Source organism: Lepisma saccharinum, chromosome 17 (genome assembly GCF_977018435.1).
Source record: "Lepisma saccharinum chromosome 17, izLepSacc3.1, whole genome shotgun sequence".
Classification (NCBI taxonomy): Eukaryota; Metazoa; Arthropoda; class Insecta; order Zygentoma; family Lepismatidae; genus Lepisma; species Lepisma saccharinum.
Window position 1 is genome coordinate 24159752 of NC_139245.1, and position 25419 is coordinate 24185170.

The following is a 25419-nucleotide window of genomic DNA, read 5'->3' on the forward strand; positions in this document are numbered from 1 at the left end:
AAAATTAATGCACAATAATAATAATCAGCAGACTTCAGTTTTCACCAGCTGAAAATAATATGTTATAACATCCTTAATTTCTTTTCTAGAATAGAATTTCTTTTACAAATTGTAGTGGTCTCACTACAAAGAGGTTAGATTATGTATTTATGCCGTTATAATTATATTTTGACGCCGTGTTTTTTTATTTTTCATGAAATAATAATCATTACTCTTATTATAAAAACCGGCCCCGTGGCAGTGTGGTTAGCACATCGCGCTACGACGACAGGGGTCCTGGGTTCGAATCCTGGCCTGGGCATGAATGTTTGTGAGTGTCGATTCATCATATCATCACTCATCCTCATCTTCGCAAATTAGCCAAAAGTGGCACAAGAAGCGAAGTAAAATAGAGCAATTGAATCAATCGATCTTATTATAAAAGTTACAGGAACAATAATATGCCCATTTATTGATAGAGTTTATTATTGTTATTATCATGTACGAGACACTTGGTTAGAGTGTCGAAATATATTTCTAGATACATGCCTGTGTGAAGGTAAAATTTTCATCGAGATTATTATAAATGAAGGCTGCACAGAAGAATTTCGGGGATTTGAAGGAAATTACTAGGTGTTAAGGGGAGGTGTAGAAAAATCACTGAGCAGAAGAGTTGGCATGCTCTGAATGGCTTTTCAATGCTATACACTTTCCATCTTTCCCAGGAGGAAGGCATCCAAGCAGGAACCCGGATCGCTGGGCTCCACCATCGAGGCTCTGCGTGACCTCTGCCTGCAATGGGTACCGTTATCAACATGCCGAGAGCACCTGCGCAAGAACCAACTTACACTCAACGTTTATCTGAAAGCTTTTATGTGTGAGCATTGACACGTATGGTTGCCAAGGTAAAACGTGAGGGAGGTGACTCGTATCGTTGGCGACAGAAGTTTCTCTAGATTGTTTCGATTGCGACGTAGGGTGGAGACACTTTTAGAGGGTGTAATTTTACATTCTCATATTAACTTTTGTCAGCTTGCCGATACATCCCCAAGCGTGCTGATTTTGGTTCAAGTTGGCCATACACACACGCACGCACGCACGCACCAATTAATTTTGATTGATTAATTTTTATTTAGCGTTGCTTTTCTGCCACTTTTGACTAATTGCGACGATGAGGATGAGTGATGATATAAAAAATTCATGAAGGGACACTCACAAATAACACCCATGCACAGACAGAGATTCGAACCCGGGACCCCTGGCACTCTGCCACGGATGTAGCGTACAATAAAGACTAACAGCCTTTCCTATTGACGTTTTGCTGGTTTTGGTCTTGTTTCGACACTACGCTACTTCGAGGAAAGATAGAGTAGTGGTAACGTCGTCGCCTTGTACTGAAGAGGTCCCGGGGTCGATACCCAGTGAAGGCACATGCACATTTGGATCCTGCTTTAAACTGTACATCCAGTCACGCTTAACCTATCTGTGCTTAAAGAGAACTTAAAAAAGAACTCAAGGAAAGGTTAAATTTTATCCCGTATATATGCAGCCATGCATCACAGATTTGTGTGCCGTCGAATTGGACCATTCCAATGTTTGACGCCTACAAGGATCTTCCCGCCTTGAGGTCTAAAATTAAACGATCACCTCGCACAAAAGCGAGACAGTAAACTTAATTGAAAGTAATGAGCTAAAAAAAGGTCAGCTCCCACGTCAGTGACGTTAGTCCGCCACAAACATCTTCATTGTTAGTGTTTCTCATTGGCTGCAGTTTTAATTGCATTAGCAGGTTACTATACTGAACGACAAGAGACTAACTTTAGTTAGGACAGCTAACATCCGTTTCCTTAATGGTTTCAAATAAACAATTTGCTCGCCAAGTCGTATATGAACACTTGTTTGCAGGCAAGGACTTCGCAAGAAATGAACGGTCTGCTGGGTTTACGATTTCTTGTTTAATCCCTTGCGCTTTGAGCGAGCAACAAGAAATCAGCGATCTATGAGAACTCGTTAAAAAAAACCCAACTAAACGCCGACGGTACGAAAGATATTATGAGAAACTGCTCTGCCAATTTTCAGGAAATAGGAGGAACGTGCAAGCAAAAACGTATCTAGAGCGTTCCATTTTATATCTTTTTTGTCAAGATAAAATATATCTTTTTATGTTCTCGGCACAAACTCCATTTCGGGATTTTATGATATTTATCTGGTTCAGTCTTCTAATTAATTAGTTTTTATTGTTATTATTTCCTTTACACATGAAGTTAATGAAAGCCAACCATTTCCTGGTTTTTCTATTGAAGCTTGTACAATGCTTTTGTTTTTCTGACGATTTTTCCATTCATATTTAAACACATGGTTTCAGTGTTTTGATTTTTTTTAAATGCTCACCCAATTAAATTATATAGTGCAGTGTGTAAATATTACCTGCCGGTCTCCGTAGCGGAGTGATTACAGTAAACCCTCGTTAACACGAATCCCAAGGAACCGAAAAATCAAGAGTTCGTGTTAAAACAATTTGTGCTAACCGGGGACTCAAATTTTATTGTTGCCCAGTTCTTTCTACACATAACCATTTACAATACGTATTATGTATTTAAGTATTGTAGATAATGTAGATTTGGCAATTCCATACTGTTCAGCATTTGTCGTTTTGTTCAATGCACCAGGGTCTACTTCCTCTAGGATTCTGTCTTGTTTGCAGATCTATGCCTGTCAGCTTCCTCTTGGCCATGCCTTCCATCTTAATTCTTGCAACTTGATGTTTCTCGTACTGGCTACGTTTTTTAAAGAATAGAAAAACACATTTGAACACATTGTTGATCTGAATCTGTTGGTTGCAATACTGTATAAGTTGATTGTTGACAAGATGATAGAGATTATTGAGCAATATCTTACATACCTAGCAGAGGAACGGCAGAGGAACAACAGGAAAAAAAAAATGAAAAACTTTGAAAGTTCGTGTTAAATGAGATCTAATTACGCAACGGACTACAAAAACAGTTCGTAATTCGTAGTAACCGAAATTCGCGTTAACCGATAAAACTTTCTATAAAACGTAATACACCCCTGCCGGGACGCGTATTTCACATGTGCACATTGAAATAGAGATTGGGGGCGTGGTTTGTGTATGAATGCTTCCTATTGGCTAGCAGACTGCCTCATTAATATAGGATAGGACACTGGCATTTATTTCCTTGACTTGTGCGAACACTTTCTGTAAACCACAGACTACAAGCAGAACCATGTAGTGGAAAAAATACAAAGCAATCGGATAGTAATAATACTCGAAAAGCGAATAGACTTTCTTATTGGAAATAAAAGAGGCAATAATTTTTAAAATGTTGCTTTGGATGAAAATTCTTATACAATTATTTAATATATTGGGTCATTTTCCGCTTTTCGTCAGATGCAAACAAGGAGCATTTTTAATTCTTACTTTAAAAATCTGTCAAAACCTTGAGTACCGCCAATACCTTAATTTCGACTATATAAGCGCGCGGTTATTTGTTTTGTAAAAAGTTGTTACAAACCAGATATTACATACTGGAAACAATAACACAAGATGAAAAGAGAGGAGTTTCAAAAAATAAAAGTAGATGGCAGCACAAGGTGAAAGAATATAAATAAATCGCTGGAGGATAACTATGGATTTAGTGAAAGTGAACTACAATAGAAAGATGAAGAAAAGATCAAAGCAATGTATATAAAGTAGAAAATAGATGGAAAAGGAAAATAGAAGTGGTTTACATCATTCAACAAGTTCAAACCTGTAGTCAATTGTTAGGCAAGCCATAGAAGTACTCAATAAAGAAAAATTAGACCAGCCAACCAGAAAATTCTCCATTACAAGCCACGCCCCCAATCTGTATTTCAATGTGCATATGTGAAATACACTGCCGGTGTAACGGGGAATTTGGACTCCGTAGAAAAGTGACTGTACAGTCAATTTTCTACGCAGTCCAAATTCCCCGTTTTCGTGACGGGGAATTCGGACTCCGTAGAAAAATGACTGTACAGTCAATTTTCTACAGAGAAAAATGACTGCCCTTTTCAGTTCCCGTCAATTAAGCAGGGGGTAAAATATCCCCGTAGAAAAATGACTGCCTGTCAATTCCCACTTAAGAGAGGGGGTACAAATTCCCCGTAGAAAAGTGACTGCCCAATTAAATCCTGCTTATATTAGGAGGGGGTACAATTTCCCCGTAGAAAAGTGACTGCCCGTTAAAATCCTGCTTATATTAGGAGGGGGTATAATTTCCCCGTAGAAAAGTGACTGCCCTATTAAATCCTGCTAATATGAGAAGGGGGTACAATTTCCCCGTAGAAAAGTGACTGCCCCCTTATATCCAGCTTATATTAGGAGGGGGTACAAATTCCCCGTAGAAAAGTGACTGCCCCCTTAAACCCTGCTTATATTAGGAGGGGGTACAATTTCCCCGTAGAAAAGTGACTGCCCCTTTAAATCCTGCTTATATTAGAAGGGGGTATAATTTCCCCGTAGAAAAGTGACTGCCCTTTTAAATCCTGCTAATATGAGAAGGGGGTACAATTTCCCCGTAGAAAAGTGACTGCCCCTTTAAATCCTGCTAATATGAGAAGGGGGTACAATTTCCCCGTAGAAAAGTGACTGCCCTATTAAATCCTGCTAATATGAGAAGGGGGTACAATTTCCCCGTAGAAAAGTGACTGCCCCTTATATCCTGCTTATATTAGGAGGGGGTACAAATTCCCCGTAGAAAAGTGACTGCCCCTTTAAATCCTGCTTATATTAGGAGGGGGTATAATTTCCCCGTAGAAAAGTGACTGCCCGTTAAAATCCTGCTTATATTAGGAGGGGGTATAATTTCCCCGTAGAAAAGTGACTGCCCTATTAAATCCTGCTAATATGAGAAGGGGGTACAATTTCCCCGTAGAAAAGTGACTGCCCCCTTATATCCTGCTTATATTAAGAGGGGGTAAAAATTCCCCGTAGAAAAGTGACTGCCCCCTTAAATCCTGCTTATATTAGGAGGGGGTATAATTTCCCCGTATAAAAGTGACTGCCCTTTTAAATCCTGCTTATATTAGGAGGGGGTATAATTTCCCCGTAGAAAAGTGACTGCCCCTTTAAATCCTGCTTATATTAGGAGGGGGTATAATTTCCCCGTAGAAAAGTGACTGCCCCCTTAAATCATGCATATATTAGGAGGGGGTATAATTTCCCCATAGAAAATTGACTGCCCCTTTAAATCCTGCATATATTAGGAGGGGGTATAATTTCCCCGTAGAAAAGTGACTGCCCTATTAAATGCTGCTAATATGAGAAGAGGGTACAATTTCCCCGTAGAAAAGTGACTGCACCCTTATATCCAGCTTATATTAGGAGGGGGTACAAATTCCCCGTAGAAAAGTGACTGCCCCCTTAAACCCTGCTTATATTAGGAGGAGGTACAATTTCCCCGTAGAAAAGTGACTGCCCTTTTAAATCCTGCTTATATTAGGAGGGGGTATAATTTCCCCGTAGAAAAGTGACTGCCCTTTTAAATCCTGCTAATATGAGAAGGGGGTACAATTTCCCCGTAGAAAAGTGACTGCCCTATTAAATCCTGCTAATATGAGAAGGGGGTACAATTTCCCCGTAGAAAAGTGACTGCCCCCTTATATCCTGCTTATATTAGGAGGGGGTACAAATTCCCCGTAGAAAAGTGACTGTCCCCTTAAATCCTGCTTATATTAGGAGGGGGTATAATTTCCCCGTAGAAAAGTGACTACCCCTTTAAATCCTGCTTATATTAGGAGGGGGTATAATTTCCCCGTAGAAAAGTGACTGCCCTATTAAATCCTGCTAATATGAGAAGGGGGTACAATTTCCCCGTAGAAAAGTGACTGCCCCCTTATATCCTGCTTACATTAGGAGGGGGTACAAATTCCCCGTAGAAAAGTGACTGCCCCTTTAAATCCTGCTTATATTAGGAGGGGGTATAATTTCCCCGTAGAAAAGTGACTGCCCGTTAAAATCCTGCTTATATTAGGAGGGGGTATAATTTCCCCGTAGAAAAGTGACTGCCCTATTAAATCCTGCTAATATGAGAAGGGGGTACAATTTCCCCGTAGAAAAGTGACTGCGGTATTAAATCCTGCTAATATGAGAAGGGGGTACAATTTCCCCTTGAAAAGTGACTGCCCCCTTAAATCCTGCTTATATTAGGAGGGGGTATAATTTCCCCGTAGAAAAGTGACTGCCCCCTTAAATCCTGCGTATATTATCAAGGGGTACAATTTCCCCGTAGAAAAGTGACTGCCCCCTTAAATCCTGCTTATATTAGGAGGGGGTATAATTTCCCCGTAGAAAAGTGACTGCCTTATTAAATCCTGCTAATAAGAGAAGGGGGTATAATTTCCCCGTAGAAAAGTGACTGCCCTATTAAATCCTGATAATATGAGAAGGGGGTACAATTTCCCCGTAGAAAAGTGACTGCCCCCTTATATCCTGCTTATATTAGGAGGGGGTACAAATTCCCCGTAGAAAAGTGACTGCCCCCTTAAATCCTGCTTATATTAGGAGGGGGTATAATTTCCCCGTAGAAAAGTGACTGCCCCCTGAAATCCTGCTTATATTAGGAGGGGTATAATTTCCCCGTAGAAAAGTGACTGCCCCATTAAATCCTGCTAATATTAGAAGGGGGTAAAATTTCCCCGTAGAAATGTGACTGCCCCTTTTATCTTTAATATATATGGAGGGGGTACAAATTTCCCCCTAGAAAAGTTACTGTACTAATAATTAGTTCTTACATGAGAAATTGCATACAAAATGCTACGGAGTAAAGTTGCTGCTTACTTAATTTACTTCACAAAACAGTAGGGAAATTAGATGTACTATATTGTCGTATAAAGCCTTTATAACTCTGGTATCTGGCTCATCATTGACTTAATTATTACGTACAACTTTCTCATTTGAATGTTCATCAAAACATTTGAATGAGTCTACCATTTGAGAAGGGTGATAAAGGTGTCCTGGGTTCAATACCCGGTGGAGGCACATAGTAATTCGGATCCAACTTTAAACTGTGGGTCCATTCTTGATTAGACTTACTGTGCATAAATTAAAACGCTAACTCAATCAATCCATCAATCAAGACATTTGAATTGCATTTTCTTGAAACATTTTGGACAACAAATTTGTACACAATGTGTGTGTGTACTGTCACAAATAAATAGGTTTCTCATCATAAAAATACTTCTGATATAATCTATGCATAACTAACAAAAAGTAAAACACTTTGTCCCTTGTGGTAATTATATTTATTTGAAAGGCACGAGGAGAGCCCGTAGAAGCGAATGCAGATATTACATACTCTCTCAGCATTTTGTCGTACATTTCTTGGAACAAGCGAAGGAATGTCTTAAACTAACAGCATGTCCCGTACTCTTTGTTTTATCGGGTACTTATTGGCATCCGCTATTACGTCTCCATTTTGCTTTCTCTCTGTTCTATCGTGGGCGATTCATCTGCCTTTTCCTTGAAAGTGTGGATTTTTGTGTCAATGCTTCAGCTGGTCGGCTCAAGTTAATGGGACGTCTGCCTTAATTAATCACGTTTGACATAGATATTTACTAGCTTGAAAGGAAATATACTTGATATTTAGTTAATGTGATCAGAGGATTGTAGTAATCAATGTTTTATGCAGCATATAATCTTTCAACGGATAGTCACAAGCCACAGCGAACATAACCACAACTCTATTTCATAATTACACGTACAGAAGGATGAGTTCCACACTGAACTGCTAGCTGACGGGTGCCAGAAATTTCCACTATTACTATCAAAAAGATGTGACTCGTCACTTCCTTCATTATTGTCTCCAAAATCCATGTTTTCTAACGGTGCATGTACAGCCTACGTAGCGGGAAAGTGTGGCTTATGACTATATCACTACACAGATGACCACCTGGTTGGAGAGCCAAAAACTTCAGTGATGTATATATTATACTGCCATTCGAAAAGAAAAATGACAATGTCTCGCACTTTTTGGACAGTGGGTTGCTTATTGTGCATGATGGTATGTTCAACAACAACAACATAAAAATCAAACATGTGGCTTAAGAATATCATCCACTGACTCCTTCATGTGTTAAACATGGTGAATAATATGTAATAGGTTAGTTGCAAACCACAACGAAATTATAAATGTCTGTATTTGATAAAGTTTTTGTATAAATTGAAATACATCACATATTATATTAAAATGCACTACAGCATTATTGAAATACATATTTAGTGAAAAGTGATAAATCATAATTCTCATGCTATATGCATTGTATATTATTTTTTTGTTCAATTTTTTTGAAGTTAAAATAATTGTTTTATTTCACTTGTGTACTCCAGGTGTTTCTGAATCGTATTGATTCTGATCAAAATGTTACAATTAAAACTATAGTCTGTGTGTAGATGTATATTGTTATTTGTTCCTATGAAAATATGATTAGTGTGTACATAAATATGTTGGTGTGTGTAAGTATGTTTATATGTAATATATGTTTCTGTGTAACAAAATTATGATTTATCAACCTCATAACACGAATAACGTGTGTATTCGATTATTTTAAAAATTGATCAAAGGTTCTATCATAAAATGCATCAATGTAATTTTTAAATTCGAGAGTTACTACGGATATGTGGAAGCAACCACTTTCAATTATATTTTACAAGTTATAAAATATTTCCATGTTAAAATATCGCTTCTACGGGCTCTCCTCGTGCCTTTCAAATAAATATAATTACCACAAGGGACAAAGTGTTTTACTTTTTGTTAGTTATGCATAGATTATATCAGAAGTATTTTTATGATGAGAAACCTATTTATTTGTGACAGTACACACACACATTGTGTACAAATTTGTTGTCCAAAATGTTTCAAGAAAATGCAATTCAAATGTCTTGATTGATGGATTGATTGAGTTAGCGTTTTAATTTATGCACACTAAGTCTAATCAAGAATGGACCAACAGTTTAAAGTTGGATCCGAATTACTATGTGCCTCCACCGGGTATTGAACCCAGGACACCTTTATCACCCTACTCAAATGGTAGACTCATTCAAATGTTTTGATGAACATTCAAATGAGAAAGTTGTACGTAATAATTAAGTCAATGATGAGCCAGATACCAGAGTTATAAAGGCTTTATACGACAATATAGTACATCTAATTTCCCTACTGTTTTGTGAAGTAAATTAAGTAAGCAGCAACTTTTCTCCGTAGCATTTTGTATGCAATTTCTCATGTAAGAACTAATTATTAGTACAGTAACTTTTCTAGGGGGAAATTTGTACCCCCTCCATAAATATTAAAGATAAAAGGGGCAGTCACTTTTCTACGGGGAAATTGTACCCCTTCTAATATTAGCAGGATTTAATGGGGCAGTCAATTTTCTACGGTGAAATTATACCCCCTCCTAATATAAGCAGGATTTAAGGGGGCAGTCACTTTTCTACGGGAAATATGTACCCCCTAATAATATAAGCAGGGTTTAAGGGGGCAGTCACTTCTCTACGGGGAAATTGTACCCCCTTCTCATATTAGCAGGATTTAATAGGGCAGTCACTTTTCTACGGGGAAATTATACCCCCTCCTAATATAAGCAGGATTTAAAGGGGCAGTCACTTTTCTACGGGGAAATTGTACCCCCTCCTAATATAAGCTGGATTTAAGGGGGCAGTCACTTTTCTACGGGGAAATTTTACCCCCTCCTAATATAAGCAGGATTTAATAGGGCAGTCACTTTTCTACGGGGAAATTGTACCCCCTCCTAATATTAGCAGGATTTAAAGGGGCAGTCACTTTTCTACGGGGAAATTATACCCCCTCCTAATATAAGCAGGATTTAAGGGGGCAGTCACTTTTCTACGGGGAATTCGTACCCCCTCCTAATATAAGCAGGATTTAAGGGGGCAGTCACTTTTCTACGGGGAAATTGTACCCACTCCTAATATAAGCAGGATTTAAAGGGGCAGTCACTTTTCTACGGGGAAATTATACCCCCTCCTAATATAAGCAGGATTTAATAGGGCAGTCACTTTTCTACGGGGAAATTGTACCCCTTTCTCATATTATCAGGATTTAATAGGGCAGTCACTTTTCTACGGGGAAATTGTACCCCCTCCTAATATAAGCAGGATTTAAAGGAGCAGTCACTTTTCTACGGGGAAATTATACCCCCTCCTAATATAAGCAGGATTTAATAGGGCAGTCACTTTTCTACAGGGAATTCGTACCCCCTCCTAATATAAGCTGGATATAAGGGGGCAGTCACTTTTCTACGGGGAAATTGTACGCCCTTCTCATATTAGCAGGATTCAATAGGGCAGTCACTTTTCTACGGGGAAATTGTACCCCCTTATCATATTAGCAGGATTTAATAGGGCAGTCACTTTTCTACGGGGAAATTATACCCCCTCCTAATATAAGCAGGATTTAAGGGGGCAGTCACTTTTCTACGGGGAATATGTACCCCCTCCTAATATAAGCAGGATTTAAGGGGGCAGTCACTTTTCTACGGGGAAATTATACCCCCTCCTAATATAAGAAGGATTTAATAGGGCAGTCACTTTTCTACGGGAAATTGTACCCCCTTCTCATATTAGCAGGATTTAATAGGGCAGTCACTTTTCTACGGGGAAATTATACCCCCTCCTAATATAAGCAGGATTTAAAGGGGCAGTCACTTTTCTACGGGGAAATTATACCCCCTCCTAATATAAGCAGGATTTAAGGGGGCAGTCACTTTTCTACGGGGAAATTGTACCCCTTTCTCATATTATCAGGATTTAATAGGGCAGTCACTTTTCTACGGGGAAATTGTACCCCCTTCTCATATTAGCAGGATTTAATAGGGCAGTCACTTTTCTACGGGGAAATTATACCCCCTCCTAATATAAGCAGGATTTAAGGGGGCAGTCACTTTTCTACGGGGAATATGTACCCCCTCCTAATATAAGCAGGATATAAGGGGGCAGTCACTTTTCTACGGGGAAATTATACCCCCTCCTATTATAAGCAGGATTTAATGGGGCAGTCACTTTTCTACGGGGAAATTGTACCCCCTTCTCATATTAGCAGGATTTAATAGGGCAGTCACTTTTCTACGGGGAAATTATACCCCCTCCTAATATAAGCAGGATTTAAAGGGGCAGTCACTTTTCTACGGGGAAATTATACCCCCTCCTAATATAAGCAGGATTTAAGGGGGCAGTCACTTTTCTACGGGGAATTCGTACCCCCTCCTAATATAAGCAAGATATAAGGGGGCAGTCACTTTTCTACGGGGAAATTGTACCCCCTTCTCATATTAGCAGGATTTAATAGGGCAGTCACTTTTCTACGGGGAAATTATACCCCCTCCTAATATAAGCAGGATTTAAAGGGGCAGTCACTTTTCTACGGGGAAATTGTACCCCCTCCTAATATAAGCAGGGTTTAAGGGGGCAGTCACTTTTCTACGGGGATTTTGTACCCCCTCTTTTAAGTGGGAATTGACAGGCAGTCATTTTTCTACGGGGATATTTTACCCCCTGCTTAAGTGACGGGAACTGAAAAGGGCAGTCATTTTTCTCTGTAGAAAATTGACTGTACAGTCATTTTTCTACGGAGTCCGAATTCCCCGTCACGAAAACGGGGAATTTGGACTGCGTAGAAAATTGACTGTACAGTCACTTTTCTACGGAGTCCAAATTCCCCGTTACACCGGGACCAACATTTTGTTCATGTTAACCGAGTGTTCGTCTTAAGCGAGTTTGTTTGGTTTGGTTTGATTTGGTGTTTTAAGTCCACTTTATGCACAGTAAGGCTAATCGGGACTGGACCTACAGTTTAAAGTGGGATCCGAACCACTTGAGCCTCCACCGGGTAACGAACCCGGGACTCCTTGATTACAAGGCAATGACGCTACCACTACGCCATGGGGGAGGCCCTGTAAGCGACTTTGTGTTAACGAAGGTTTACTATAGTACATACAGCGCCAGGATTCGAATCCTGGTCTGGGCAAAGACGTTCTTTACGAGTGCCCCTTCATCAATCTGATCACATCATCACTCGTTCTCATCGTCACGATTAGCCAAAAGTGGCAGAAGAACGACGCTAAATAAAAAATCAAACGAAACCTTAGTAGCGGGTTCATCGTTTCAGAGACTGAGAGCATTACACCTTCAGTTTCTGTTTTTAAAGATTTGTGGAAGTTGAGGAAAAATCCTTTTTTTTCCTAGTGTCCGAAGACGAGGCCCAACATAATATATGTTCATTTTGGGTCATTGTAGGCCAGAAAAAGGTGGGTTTTATTTGTCCTTTTTCGCCTTTTTCGGCGTTTTTTGGCTTATTGGTCCTCTTTTAGCCTTTTTAAGGTCTTGACGGCTTTTTTTGGAACTTCACCTTCTTTCGACTACTTTTTTACTGCCCATTCTCAATTCCAATCATCATCAGTTCATCACCTCTTAAACATCCTTTCTGTAGTAAAGATATATATATATATATATATATATATATATATATATATATATATTTGAACCATCCCTGAAATGAGTGAAAAACTTTTTTGGACTGTGTTCCATACCACCAGAATTTCGTATTTTTTATTCATTAAATATGTAATTAAAACTGAAGTTATTAATTAATTTGGATCACATTTATACGTCCTTTTTTCCGTTTTTAGGTCCTTTTTTTGATATTTTTAGGTCTTTTTATAGGTCTTTTTTTGGCAATTTATAGGTCTTCAATTTCTGTGCCCAAGTTCTGACTATTCCATCTCAAGGGGATGAAGGGAGGGGGGCCACCAAAGAGCAGAGCATAGGACATCGGAGCTTCATTCAGACATGAAAAATTTCGGTTAGCGCCCTGGATGGTTCTACATCAAGAAATGATATGAATGAACTCAATTCACAATGCTGTTTGCAAGAAAACTAGCTGGCAGCAGCTTTAGTCTGAAATTCAATGCAAAACGTACGGAAGCATTTTGCACTAGCTCGATTCCATTCAGCTATTGCTCTAAACAGCAGTGGAACACATCTTCGCCTGGGAAGTTCTCCAGATGTGGACAAATTGTACCGGAAGTCTCATCCTGCATTGCGATTTAATTGGACGAGAAATGACCCAAGGGCATCGAACATGATCACGTGTTGGATGTACCGTTCCACTTTTCCTCCTCACACATGCGTCCACCTACGAACACACATTCCTCAGTGAAATGAGCCGACCGGCACAGGAAGGCATTCGTTAGTTCCTCAGGTTGGATGCTTTCGTTTGGTTCTCCATTAAGTCGAACAACTTTTGTCGATACCTACGGGCGCTCCACCCTCCGTGATTGATACCTTCAATTTTTTTTTGTCTCCTCAGCGGGCGACCCAGTTAGGTCCACCGGTTATTCCCGCCAAATGGAGCAGAAGATGATGATTATCATCATCATCTTGGACACGCGAACAGCACTTTCTTCCTTTTCTCCATGTCTTCAGCCGTTTTGCGTCTCCTGAAGCACTGGACATGACAGAAATGATAATGTTAGTGAAAGGTTGCCGGACATGCCATTCCCCAAACGATTATCACGCGTCCAAGACGTATCTGAGAGTCATTTTAATATCTTCGAGCGGATTGATAAGTAAAGAGCTCGTGATCGCATAGTTGGGAGCGGGTAAATTTTAGTCGAATATCTCATTTAGCTGTGAGCAAATTAAAGGCTACCCAGGGAAGCCTAAAGGTAACAGCAAAATGCTAATTAAGATAAGAGTGCCAGAATTAATTACTGAACCCTACATGTCTTAAATCTAGCAATGAATCTCTTCAGTGGATCTAGCAGGTGACTGCTTGAAAAGAAAATGCCATCCTTTCCCAACCCTGAATCGTCTTTCAAGATGAATGTCTTGCTTGCTCCTCTCTGTACAAAAATCCTGCGGATGCCTACGGTACTCATACCAACCTCCATGACGGTTAGCACAGCACGATACGACTCTAAGGGTCCCAGGTTCGAACCCTGGCCTGACCATGAGCGTTCTTTGGTACTGTCCCTTCATCAATTTCATCATATCATTCTTCCCCATTTTCGCGATTAGCCAAAAGTGTTAACATAAACCAAATCGATGAATCAACCTACGGTACTCAACTTTAAACAGAGACCTCTGTGATCTAGAGGTTGCCTTATAGGATTGCAAAGAAAGTGATCTGGATACAAATACTGGGTGATGTGTCGACATAATATACGACGTAAAGTTTAATTAAAAACGAAAAAGAAAACCTATTCTCTGGAATCATGTTGCATCCTTACCCACGCAAATCCTGGTTTAGCCAATTAGAAGGCGTGTATCATTCTCATCGCTGACCCTTTGAATTCGCACCTGGATGTGTGACTCATAGCCATGAATATTGTTAAAGGCGCGGAATGTTTGTTTACCTTACTGGTTTTCAAGGATGCTGCCGTAGATTCTTTGCTGTAAACACTAAAAGACAATTTATTCGTAAGGCGAGTATAAATAAGCAAATCAAAAGTCAAACAATGAGTACTTTGATTGGGTGATTTAGAATTATGCCGCCATTATATCACGTTTCGCAGAAGCACCATTGTCCACATGGTAATTATTCCTCCTAATTTACTTGTTTATGTGATCTAAATCTTACTGTTATTCCTTCAGCTATTCATATGTAAATGCGAGTGATTTAAGACTATCGAGATTTCCCGCCACAGCTTCCAAATGTTGTCCGAACTAGTTTCCTGTCCGCTCTGTAGCCTTGAATGCAAAGTTTGTATTTATTTGTTTTTTTCCTTGTGTGAGCTGCACGCAGTACGTAAATTTTACATTACACACAATTTCTCTTCCCTTAAGTTATGGATTAATATTGATTGATTGATTTAGATTATTATACTTCGCTTTTTGTGCTAATTTGCAAAGATGGGGATGAGTGATGATATGATGACATTGATGAATGGACACTCACAAACACCCATGCCCAGGACGGGATTCGAACCCGGGACCCCTGGCGTCATAGCGCGATGTGCTAACCACTCCGCCACAGAAGCCGGCTGCATTAATATTGTACCCTCTTTAAGTTAATATACAAATAACTCTTAGTAGTTGATCAGGTACAAGAAAATTAGACATAATAAGTATAGTTTAACATTCCAAATATTGCACATGCGAATAAAGTTGTGTGTCCGGTTCATTTGTCCTCCAGTCTCTATATACAGGGTGAACATAAAGTCCCAGCCCATTTTGCAGAAATAATGTATTCATGAATGTGATATTACAACATTAGTATACAGCATATCAGTGCTGTTCAACGTGATGTCCATCAATTTCAAAACACGTTTCCCAACGGGTCAGTGTTGCTCGAAACACTGTGTCCAACATCGCCCCGGTGATGAGTTCGCATGCGTGCCTTATGCGTTGTTTGAGAACTGCCACATTTGCAACCTTACTCTTGTAGACCTGTTCCTTGATAAAACCCCATGCAAAAAAATCCAATGGTGTAAGGTCGGGGGACCGCGATGGCTAAACACGTGTGGATCCTCTTCCTATCCATCTGTCTGGAAACATGTTGTTGAGGTATTCCCGCACAGTCAAGGCGAAGTGCGGTGGTGCGCCGTCTTGTTGGAAGATCACGGAATCAAGAATCCTATCATCCTGTAGCTGTGGCTGGAGGAACAGTTGCAACATTTCGAGATAGGTGTCTGCTGTGATGGTGTTTTCTGCAAATATGAATGGCCCATAGAGTTTTTGTTTCGTGAAACCAAGCCATTCGTTCACCTTGGGTGTATTCCGTTTCCATTCGATAGTAGCATTCGGGTGTTCAGAAGCCCAGATACGACAGTTATGACGGTTCACAGTTCCACAGGTGTGGAATGTCGCCTCATCACTGAAAAGGATGTTCTCCATTAATCCATCCTGTGCTGCAGCCGCGCAGAGTTCGTAGCACACGTCTTTCCGTACAGCGTAATCCTCCGGTTCCAGTTTGTGGACAACCTGGACGTGGTACACTTTCTTTTTTAGGTGTAGTGCAACACTTTCCACACCGATGATTGAGGTATCACCAGTTCTCGACTGAGGCGACGAGTTGATGCAGTGGGACTACGCTCAATGGCTTCACGGATACGTACTACTGTATCACCCGACATCGATGGTCGACCTGTACGTTGCTCATCGAGTACAGATCCGGTGCGCATAAATTTGTTCACCAGTTTTCTGATATTACCTCGTGTTGGAGCCTCTCGTCCACATTTTCTACGAAACGTCTCCCTGACCTCCTCGAATGTCTGACCACGCAAACGTGCCGTTACAATCACAATTCGTTCTTCAGTTGTTAGCATCTCCTCGGAGTATCATTCACGTGAAATATAAAAACCATGCATTAATTATTTTTGCAAAATGGGCTGGGACTTTATGTTCACCCTGTATATATACCTGTACTCTATTTCAATTTTTCACTTCCCACACAACCCCCTCCCCCCCCCTTTGCACTATTTCTATTTTATTTCTCGACCTGTCTTTCACACTTCCATTCTCCGCTCTTCGTTATGTGATAAGGGATGTTTACACTTTACACTATAAAGTTGGCTCGGTTGGAGCATGATCACTCATTTCGCTGCCTTCTCTAATACAATTTTCCCGCCGTTCTCTTACTTCCCACAGGCATTTCCCCACTTGTTGTCCCGCTTCTTTTGTCTTTATTCCATCGTCTACTACTCCTATCATCTCCCTCCCTGTTAAGTTTTTCAGCCACTTGTCCATTAGGTCACGTGTAGAAGGGCAGTTCAGGAGGATATGCTCGTCCCGTCTCCTCTCCATCGCACTAAGAACATATCGTTTCTCCTTCTTCGTTTTTCTTCCTTAATTGTTTCCATCCACCTACTCTGAACCATGCCAGCTCGCCTCTTTCCTTTTTTCCCACAACATTGATATATTTCGCTTTCCCCCATTCTCTTACTTTTAGCTGTTCTTTGATTGAGGTCTTCGTTTGGCAGTCTGCTGTTATTTCTTGTCTGTCTATGTCCAGTAATCTGTCTCTAATTTGGTTTCCTGTTGAAATGCCCCTCCCCCTTCCTCTCCCTTCCCATACCCAACCCATTCAACTTTGTATAAGAGATTTTTCACTTCCCAACCCCAGCTGTGAACGTTTTAAGAAAATTCTCAATAGATCAATTTTATGTTCTGGTGCTTTCTGGTATATCTCTGCTCTCTTTCGCTGACGCATTCGAAACCCGGTGAAGGCACAAGTGGTTCGGATCCCACTTTAAACTGTAGGTCCAGTCCCGATTAGCCTTACTGTGCGTAAAGTGGACTTAAAACACCAACTCAGTCAATCACTCAATCAATCTTTCCCTGGCGCCCGTTGGGTGTCCAGTGTAGCTCTTGCCTACCATAAGGTTGTTGGTTATCGTGCTAATGCAGGGTAATGTGATTATTCTTGCTTAGATACTTGGTAAATCCTTCCTGCTCCTGTCGCGAAAGGATGAATTGGTATTGAAACTTCAAGAATTAAAAGAGGGAGACGAATATATATACTGCTTCTTCTTTTCTTAAATACTAATTCAGATACAATAAGGAAATTACCTAAAGTAAAGAGTTGCAACTGTAAGGTCTTGACGCTCGTACATGGAGGTAAAGAGTGATGTTAATCATTGTGAATAATTTTTTGAGAATTAGCGTCATCTTGTATCAATTTTTCCGCAGGTACTTGAGTGCACAGTTCTAATGCAGAGCCGTTATTTCTAGTTCCGTTCAGTTGAAGTTTGGAAACTCTCAATTCCAGTTCAGTGTTGCGTAAATGTATACCACGGGAACGAACTGACCAGCTCCAAGGAATTTTACTTTCCAACGGCTTCTTCTATAGATCAGGCTGTTCAATGTTATTGTGTTATTGAGTGCTCATGTCTGTTTTTTATATAAAACAGCTGAAGTTCTAATATGAAATACACATACAATTATTACCAAAAAATATTCTATGGAGATATAAAGATGGCTATTGGAGCCTGTTCAATCTCTTCTTAGGTGATGCCATGTCCTCAAGATATCTGGTTTCCGTGGACTTCTCATGTCAAATGCTGCGGAACCAAAGTGGGTCTTGAAGGATGTCAGAATCGCCTTCCGGCTATCCCTGGCAAGGTAAATTTTCATCCTTGGCAGGAATACGGAAATATATCGTTTTCTTGGAATAACAAGAAAGGAGTGTATGAAACATCTTCATTTTGAGTTACATCTGTAGTTTATAGGATTACACCAATCGTTATAAAAATAACATGAACGACGGGGGCTTCAATGCACACACTAACGCGCGCGCACACATCACTGTTTGATTTACAGTGACACACACACATATATCGTCTTTGGAATAACCTTAATGCGCATCTTAAAAATTCGCAAATGAACTAGAGAATCATTGGATGATGAAAGTGACTAAAGAAACCGAGACAACAATGCTTAACCACCATAAGGGTAGCTGCTTCCTCCTGGAGTTGTAAAGCCCTTGTGCTTGCTACAGAAATGACGTATTGTCGTCTTTGGACCGAGAGCTGACCAGAATTGTTCCACGTTGCTGGAAAACAGTCGACGTTAGTATTCCGAGAAGGAGAAACGTGACTCGTGTTCCATCGCCATTTCTCTACAAATTCATCTTTTGTTGCGACTAACGCCGTAGGCCTCGTTACACAAACGTTCACGGAAGAAGTTCTCCTAAATGCAAAAAGAACAAAAGACTATTTTGCGAAGGATCATCAATCTGTTGCAGATGACCGCCGAGAGAAATAGGTCCTTGTGCGGAGGAAAGCAGCGTTTATTGGTGATTACGTGGGTGGGACCTTCTTTCGAATGCGTCATTAAGTTCCGCAAGACGTTCGCCAAAGCTTGCTCTTGTGATGAACAACAGAAACAATTCTTAAGTTTATCATCACATCAAGTCGAACTCAGGCCGTAGCACATAAATACGAATCTTAAGAAACAAATGCAGGCTTTCAAATCTAAGTGGCTAAAGTGTATGCCACACGACATTCCACATAGAACACTTATTTTTATGTGAAGCCTTCCCACATCCATGCTGATACTCTAACCTTGGAATTCTTCTAGAGAAATTAGCGATACGAAAGTATTAGAAATAACTAGACAATAGTGAGTGTGGTGTGAAAGGGAGCGACCTTCGTAGAAGGCACCAAATATTCAACTCACCTAAACAAAGTACACCCCTGCAACTGCAAGTTGCAGGCTAACGAAGCTCTGGCGTCTGAAACTACAGTCAGTATAATTCTGTACAGGGCTGTTTGTTGACCTGTTCTTATATGTGATGGCGGCCCTTTACAGCCTCAGCTTTTAACCCGTACAGAATATCAACAAGTACATGAAACTCAAACATTGATTTTACAATCATTCCAATTTAGCAGTACTGATTTAAATGCACCGGCGGTATTGTAATCTGTGTTCCTTGTTCTGTCTTGTTGCAGCCGCACGCAAGCATGGATGTAAATTCCAGGCCGCAATAAAGTTTATCGAAGCATCCACAGTTATGTTGTTGCTAATTAGCGTATAATTAGAACAAGGCCTGCAGTTTCGGGTGAATGCTCAGCCTATCAGCAGCGGCCCTTCGAGAACGGAACTAGGTGTCCGTTGATTGACATGCAGAAATTGCAACAGATCATCCGATAGTCTTTCACTGATAATTCTTCCAGTTCACTTACCGGAATTTTCTTACGAAGAAGTTGCTTTCGGTAGCCTTACAAATTATATTCTATTGTATATTAAGTATTATTGTTCTTCTGTGTCTTCTGTACGAGTGAAGTCAATATAAACATATACACGTGGCTTGTGATAAATCCTATTGGTTAGTCCAATGGCAGCTTGCGCATAGGAATATAGTGCGTGTGATAAACTTTAATTCAAGGTAGCTGCTATATTCAAGTTACAACCAGGATCAGTATATTCATGGGCAAAATAACACCAGAACCAACACATAGGGAAGGAACTGTTTCTCCGAATTCACGTGCTTTCGTGCACAATAACTTCATTTTCTCAATGGATGAAGAGTAGGCTATTTATTCCCTTCACACAATATGGAGACCAGCCTCATATGTCTGCCCGTTAAAATAAAATGTTCTCTTTTTCAAATTGTAGCTCCAGTCCCGATTAGCCTTCCTGTGCATAAAGTAGTATTTAAAACAACGACGCACAACCTCCCAGATCTTTGCCGTGGATTTTATTGATTGATTTCATTGACCCTTTCTAAAGATACACAAATGTCAACCTCTCTTCCACGTAATAAACCTTCGACTGCATTTTGCAGACTACCGAGGCTCTGGCATCTGGACTCAGTCAAATCCTTTGTGGGATTTGTGTTGTGAGTTGTCCATATTGTATTTTCATCTATTTCACCTTTTTACCATTCATTCTCATCTTTACTATCATCCAAAAGTAGCAGAAACCTAAAGTAAAGTAAATTAAAACAAAACAATAGATTCTATAATGATTTATAAAGTAATAACGTGCATTTTAAAGCTATGGGTTGGATATCTTGTGAGACTAATTATTCTCTTCTTTACCTTCTGGAAATAAATATTTGCCGGGAGCCAGTGCGAGTTAACTAAGAGGCGACTTCACTGACCAAATGCCCTCTTCAGACTCCAAGGTCAGCACGGCTTGCCTGTCTGACCCGAAGGCGTTGAAGGGTCACGGGTCTTCCCTCCCTTCAAGTTCTGATGTAATGCAAAGCCGAGGAACCTTTCTTTGTGGGTCACCTGTGACTCCATCAGGGTATCTTAATCAGCACCGGCGTAACCTCTGGAGGAATTTCCTCTGTCGTGTTGTTGATCCTCGGTCAGAATTCGTTTCGAAATGGAAGCTTCCTTCTTGTCTGAGATCATAGTCCGTACACGGCGTCATATAACTCAAGCAGGAAGTTAGTGGTTATTAGCTGAGGAATGCAGGGACCGGTTTCTTCTTCTCTGTGCAGCTTTTAGAAGGACCGAAACTGAGCAATTGTTGTACATTGTACCGGTCCAGGAATTTTAAATAATTCAATTCCGGTCCAGGAGACAAAATCAGCAAGCGTAAATAGTTTTGGACCGTAAAAAACATTTTTATCTGTAAAATATTTAAATACGGTCCAGGAACTTCTTTTCCAATGAAACAATACGCAACTTGTACCGAATTTAAATTGTGCGAGAAGAAAGGTTCCGGTCCTTCAGCGGGACCCTTAAGAATTTATGTGTTCCTGGACCTTAACAACCCTGCTTTGTACAGTCACGGACACTGCCGGCTTGTAACGATTCCATTGAAAGTCAATGTATTCATTACAAGCCGGCAGTGTCCAAGACTGTACCCTTGAAAGCACTGATCCTTAGGTGATATATTTTGTTTACACGGTTATTTACTGGTGCAACCTGAAAGTGGTGTCATCGAACAAGTTCAATTGTGCATTTAACTGTGTTCTGAGTGATGCATACCTTATGTCGTCAGAAACTGTGGCACTTTTGCATTAGAAACTACATCTGGGTCATTCCATGTCAAATCATCCAGAATTTTGTGAAAATGTCACCCACCATCTCCGATTTTGATGAAATTCAGTATACTTATAGAACTTTTCATGCTGATTACAAAAATGACAACTTTTTTGAGATTGGTCAAGGGGTTCAGAAATTACGCGATTTTAAAAATCTCCCTGTACGCCACATGCGGCTCCACTTTGAATGACACGCATTAGGCTATAAATTATAGTATCTTCTCTCAGGTTTGCCGTAGAAACTTTAAGTTTGATTTCTTTTGCTCAGGATAGTGTAAGCTTTCATTTAAATAAGGTTTCTGATCAGTGTATCAATAATCATGTATTTTATGTATAGTTTCATGTATTTTTTTAGAAAAATAAATGACTAACTTCAAGAGCGAATTTCGTGCAATGCCCCCCCTTCAATTTCACCCAAATTTTATATACAGGTAGCTGAGAGTGGGTACTAATGCTTGATGGAAAAATTGGGATGGGCGGTTCAGAGACAGGGTGATAAAAAAATCATTTGCATTAAAAGTTAATCTTATTAAAAATGCTTATGTATTTAGCACAAAGTCTGAAGTGCAATATGTTTTGAGGTATAATATTCACAATTTCTGTTCACTATGTGTGAAGGTAAGCATAGGCGTAACCTGGTGGGGGCAAAGGGAATCATTTTCCCTATCCACAATTTATAGATTAATTAAAACCTACAAGTTACATGTATTTTGTGACCCTCCTGGCACTTGGGGAACAAACAAAAAAAGAGTAATTATTGTGATTTTTCAAATGTATTTAGCAAATAATCTTTGACACTATTTTTATGGGACTGAAAACTTTGATTCTCTCAACCAAAGATAGTTCCCAAGTTCCCAAGTTACGCCCATGAAGATAGTACCTAAAAATACTTACTCGATTGTATTCAATGCATTGCCAAAATTTCATGTATGTACTATAAATTGTGCCGTTCACATTTTCTGTTCCCAACTGTAAAAAAAATATATCTGTACCTTCTCTGGATGCTACGTAAAAGGATTTTCTTGAAATTGCTGGCCTGTCAATTAAGCTATGCTTTGTTGCATGCTAACTTCATCCACGCTTTACTTCAATTCATATCTACTTGTATGTGGACTGTCGAGCTAGGAAACAGTCATCGTTGAAGGAGTGGATCTTTGGATTTTGTTGAACTTGGAATGGAGGAGAAAGAAATAGGTGCAAGTGGAATCAATGACACCATATTCAAAATACCGTGGTCAGCATTCAAATGATTTCTTAATTAAAATCGTTCAAGCAAAGTTGATTCTGTGTTTCATCATTTATTTGCAGTAGTAATGTAGGTTTATGAAGACATACGGATTATGTACTAGAAACACAATTTGTAATTTTTACACAAATCAATGATCATTAACTGTAAGTTTCTTTCACAGTAACTGTAAAGTAACTTCGTTACTTTCAAAGTACCAGTAACTGTAACAGAGTTACTTTTTAAATGAGTAACTGAAACTCGGTTACTTGTAAAAAGTAACTTACCGAACACTGTAAATAACCTGTAGCCTAAGTTCAAAACAGTGCATACTTAATCTTCCTGGTCCTGTTGATTGATTGATTGATTTAGTTTATTTTACATCGCATTTTGTGCCTCTTGGCTAATTTGCGAAGATGGGGATGAGTGATGAAATGATGAAATGGATAAAAATGGACATTCACAAACAACCATACCCGACCGGGATTCGAACCCGGGACCCTTGGCGTCGCAGCGCGATGTGCTAACCACTCGGCCACAGGGTCGGGCTCCTGGTCCTGTTGTATAGTAATTTGCAATCGCTGACACATTGTACTGAGGGTTGTTATCATTTCACCTTACGTGATTAATAAGAAATTTATGCCTCTAATACTATTTCTATGGAATTGGTACTTCATTGCTGAACTTGTTACTTCATACTGTTGATGTCTACACAAGTCTTCTAAGTGTTCATCACAAAGAGATTTTCTCTGGCATGTGGCAAGAAAAGCTCCATTTGGAAAACCTTCAATCAGCACAAATGTGTATTATTAATTCTTACTTCATATTACGTATCTCCGTGAAGAGTATAAAAAAAAATTCCATATTGAGATAAAATGCACAAAAAGAAGAATGTTCTCGAAGAAAATTTTCTAAGCTTGGGAATGCTAATGACTATGATAGATAATTTTTTAAAAAAATGAAGACAGTTGAAACTAACTTAGATAGAGTAGAACTTCGATTTTACGTTGTTCAGGGGACCAAGCTGAAGAAACTTAGAATGCGAGAAAATGTAAAACCGAGGAAAATTTGCTATGTTGGGACCACCAATATTGAATGTAAAATGCAGGAAAATGTAAAATCGAGGAACTTGAAATCGGGGTTCCACTGCAATTATTATTTGTAGGTTTTAATTAATCTATAAATTTTGGATAGGGAAAATGATTCCCTTTGTCCCCACCAGGTTACGCCTATGCTTACCTTCGCACATAGTGAACAGAAATTGTGAATATTATACCTCAAAACATATTGCACTTCAGACTTTGTGCTAAATACATAAGCATTTTTAATAAGATTAACTTTTAATGCAAATGATTTTTTTATCACCCTGTCTCTGAACCGCCCATCCCAATTTTTCCATCAAGCATTAGTACCCACTCTCAGCTACCTGTATATAAAATTTGGGTGAAATTGAAGGGGGGGCATTGCACGAAATTCGCTCTTGAAGTTAGTCATTTATTTTTCTAAAAAAATACATGAAACTATACATAAAATACATGATTATTGATACACTGATCAGAAACCTTATTTAAATGAAAGCTTACACTATCCTGAGCAAAAGAAATCAAACTTAAAGTTTCTACGGCAAACCTGAGAGAAGATACTATAATTTATAGCCTAATGCGTGTCATTCAAAGTGGAGCCGCATGTGGCGTACAGGGAGATTTTTAAAATCGCGTAATTTCTGAACCCCTTGACCAATCTCAAAAAAGTTGTCATTTTTGTAATCAGCATGAAAAGTTCTATAAGTATACTGAATTTCATCAAAATCGGAGATGGTGGGTGACATGGCCTGGATGATTTGACGTGGAATGACCCATCTTCCAAACATCAACAACACTAATTGAATATTTATTTAAACTTATTCTTTTATTTCTGCAATTTAGTTTTGAAGGAAATCACCTTTGTTCACAACACCATTTAAGGGTATTAACAACAAATACTGAGAAAAAGTACTTTGATGTATCTTGGATCCATGTTAACTAGAGAACTAACATTTGTTGATAAACTTATATTAGTTTATCAGAAGAAAACGTTCTCAAAGACGAAACACATACAAAATAATAGACTATTGCTTCATAAATTATCTTGACATACATCGACCATCCTGTCTATATATCAGAATTACTATTAATGTTAGGAATATGTTACATTTATTAATATCTTCCTTTTTAAATATCGAGCCTCCCTGCGGCGTATTTGTTGATTTGTTTATTGATTTGGTTTATTGTACTTCGCTCTTCGGCCACTTTTTGTTAATCACGAAGATGAGGATGAGTGATGATATGATGAAATTTATGAAGGAACACTCACAAAAATCCGAAACTCCTGGCGTCGTTGCGCGCTGGACCTTGTAATCAAGGTGTCCCGGGTTCGATGCCTGGTGGAGGCCCATAGTGGTTTGGATCTCACTTTAAACTGTTGGTCCAGTCCCGATTAGCCTATATGTGCATAAAATGGACTTCAAACACCAACTCATGTTACTTAAAGCGTTATATCCGCACACAATATTCTAACAGAGTCTCTAATCAAAACCAGTGTAGGGAGAGTTGTAACGATACAATATATACAGGGTTATTAAAAAAGAATGGTACAAAAGTAAAGTTAATGTATTTTTAAGTCGAAAGAGATAAAAAAGCAATTCTGGTGGGAAAGAAGAAAGGAAGGTTGTAAATTCGC

The 25419-nt window shown here is 39.4% G+C and overlaps 1 protein-coding gene across 6 annotated transcripts in view; it reads left to right on the forward strand.

Moving 5' to 3' along the window:
* Positions 1-25419, forward strand: part of haf (leucine-rich repeat and fibronectin type-III domain-containing protein hattifattener) — a 173840-nt gene that overhangs the window by 66299 nt on the left and 82122 nt on the right. The window contains exon 2 of one of the 6 annotated variants that reach the window (XM_083139159.1): positions 17984-18097. The exons of the other annotated variants lie outside the window; for them this stretch is intronic. Within the exon in view, the coding sequence (XP_082995285.1) occupies positions 18027-18097 (71 nt within the window). The 5' untranslated portion in view covers positions 17984-18026. The remainder of the gene's footprint in view (positions 1-17983; positions 18098-25419) is intronic. 6 annotated transcript variants of the gene reach the window in all.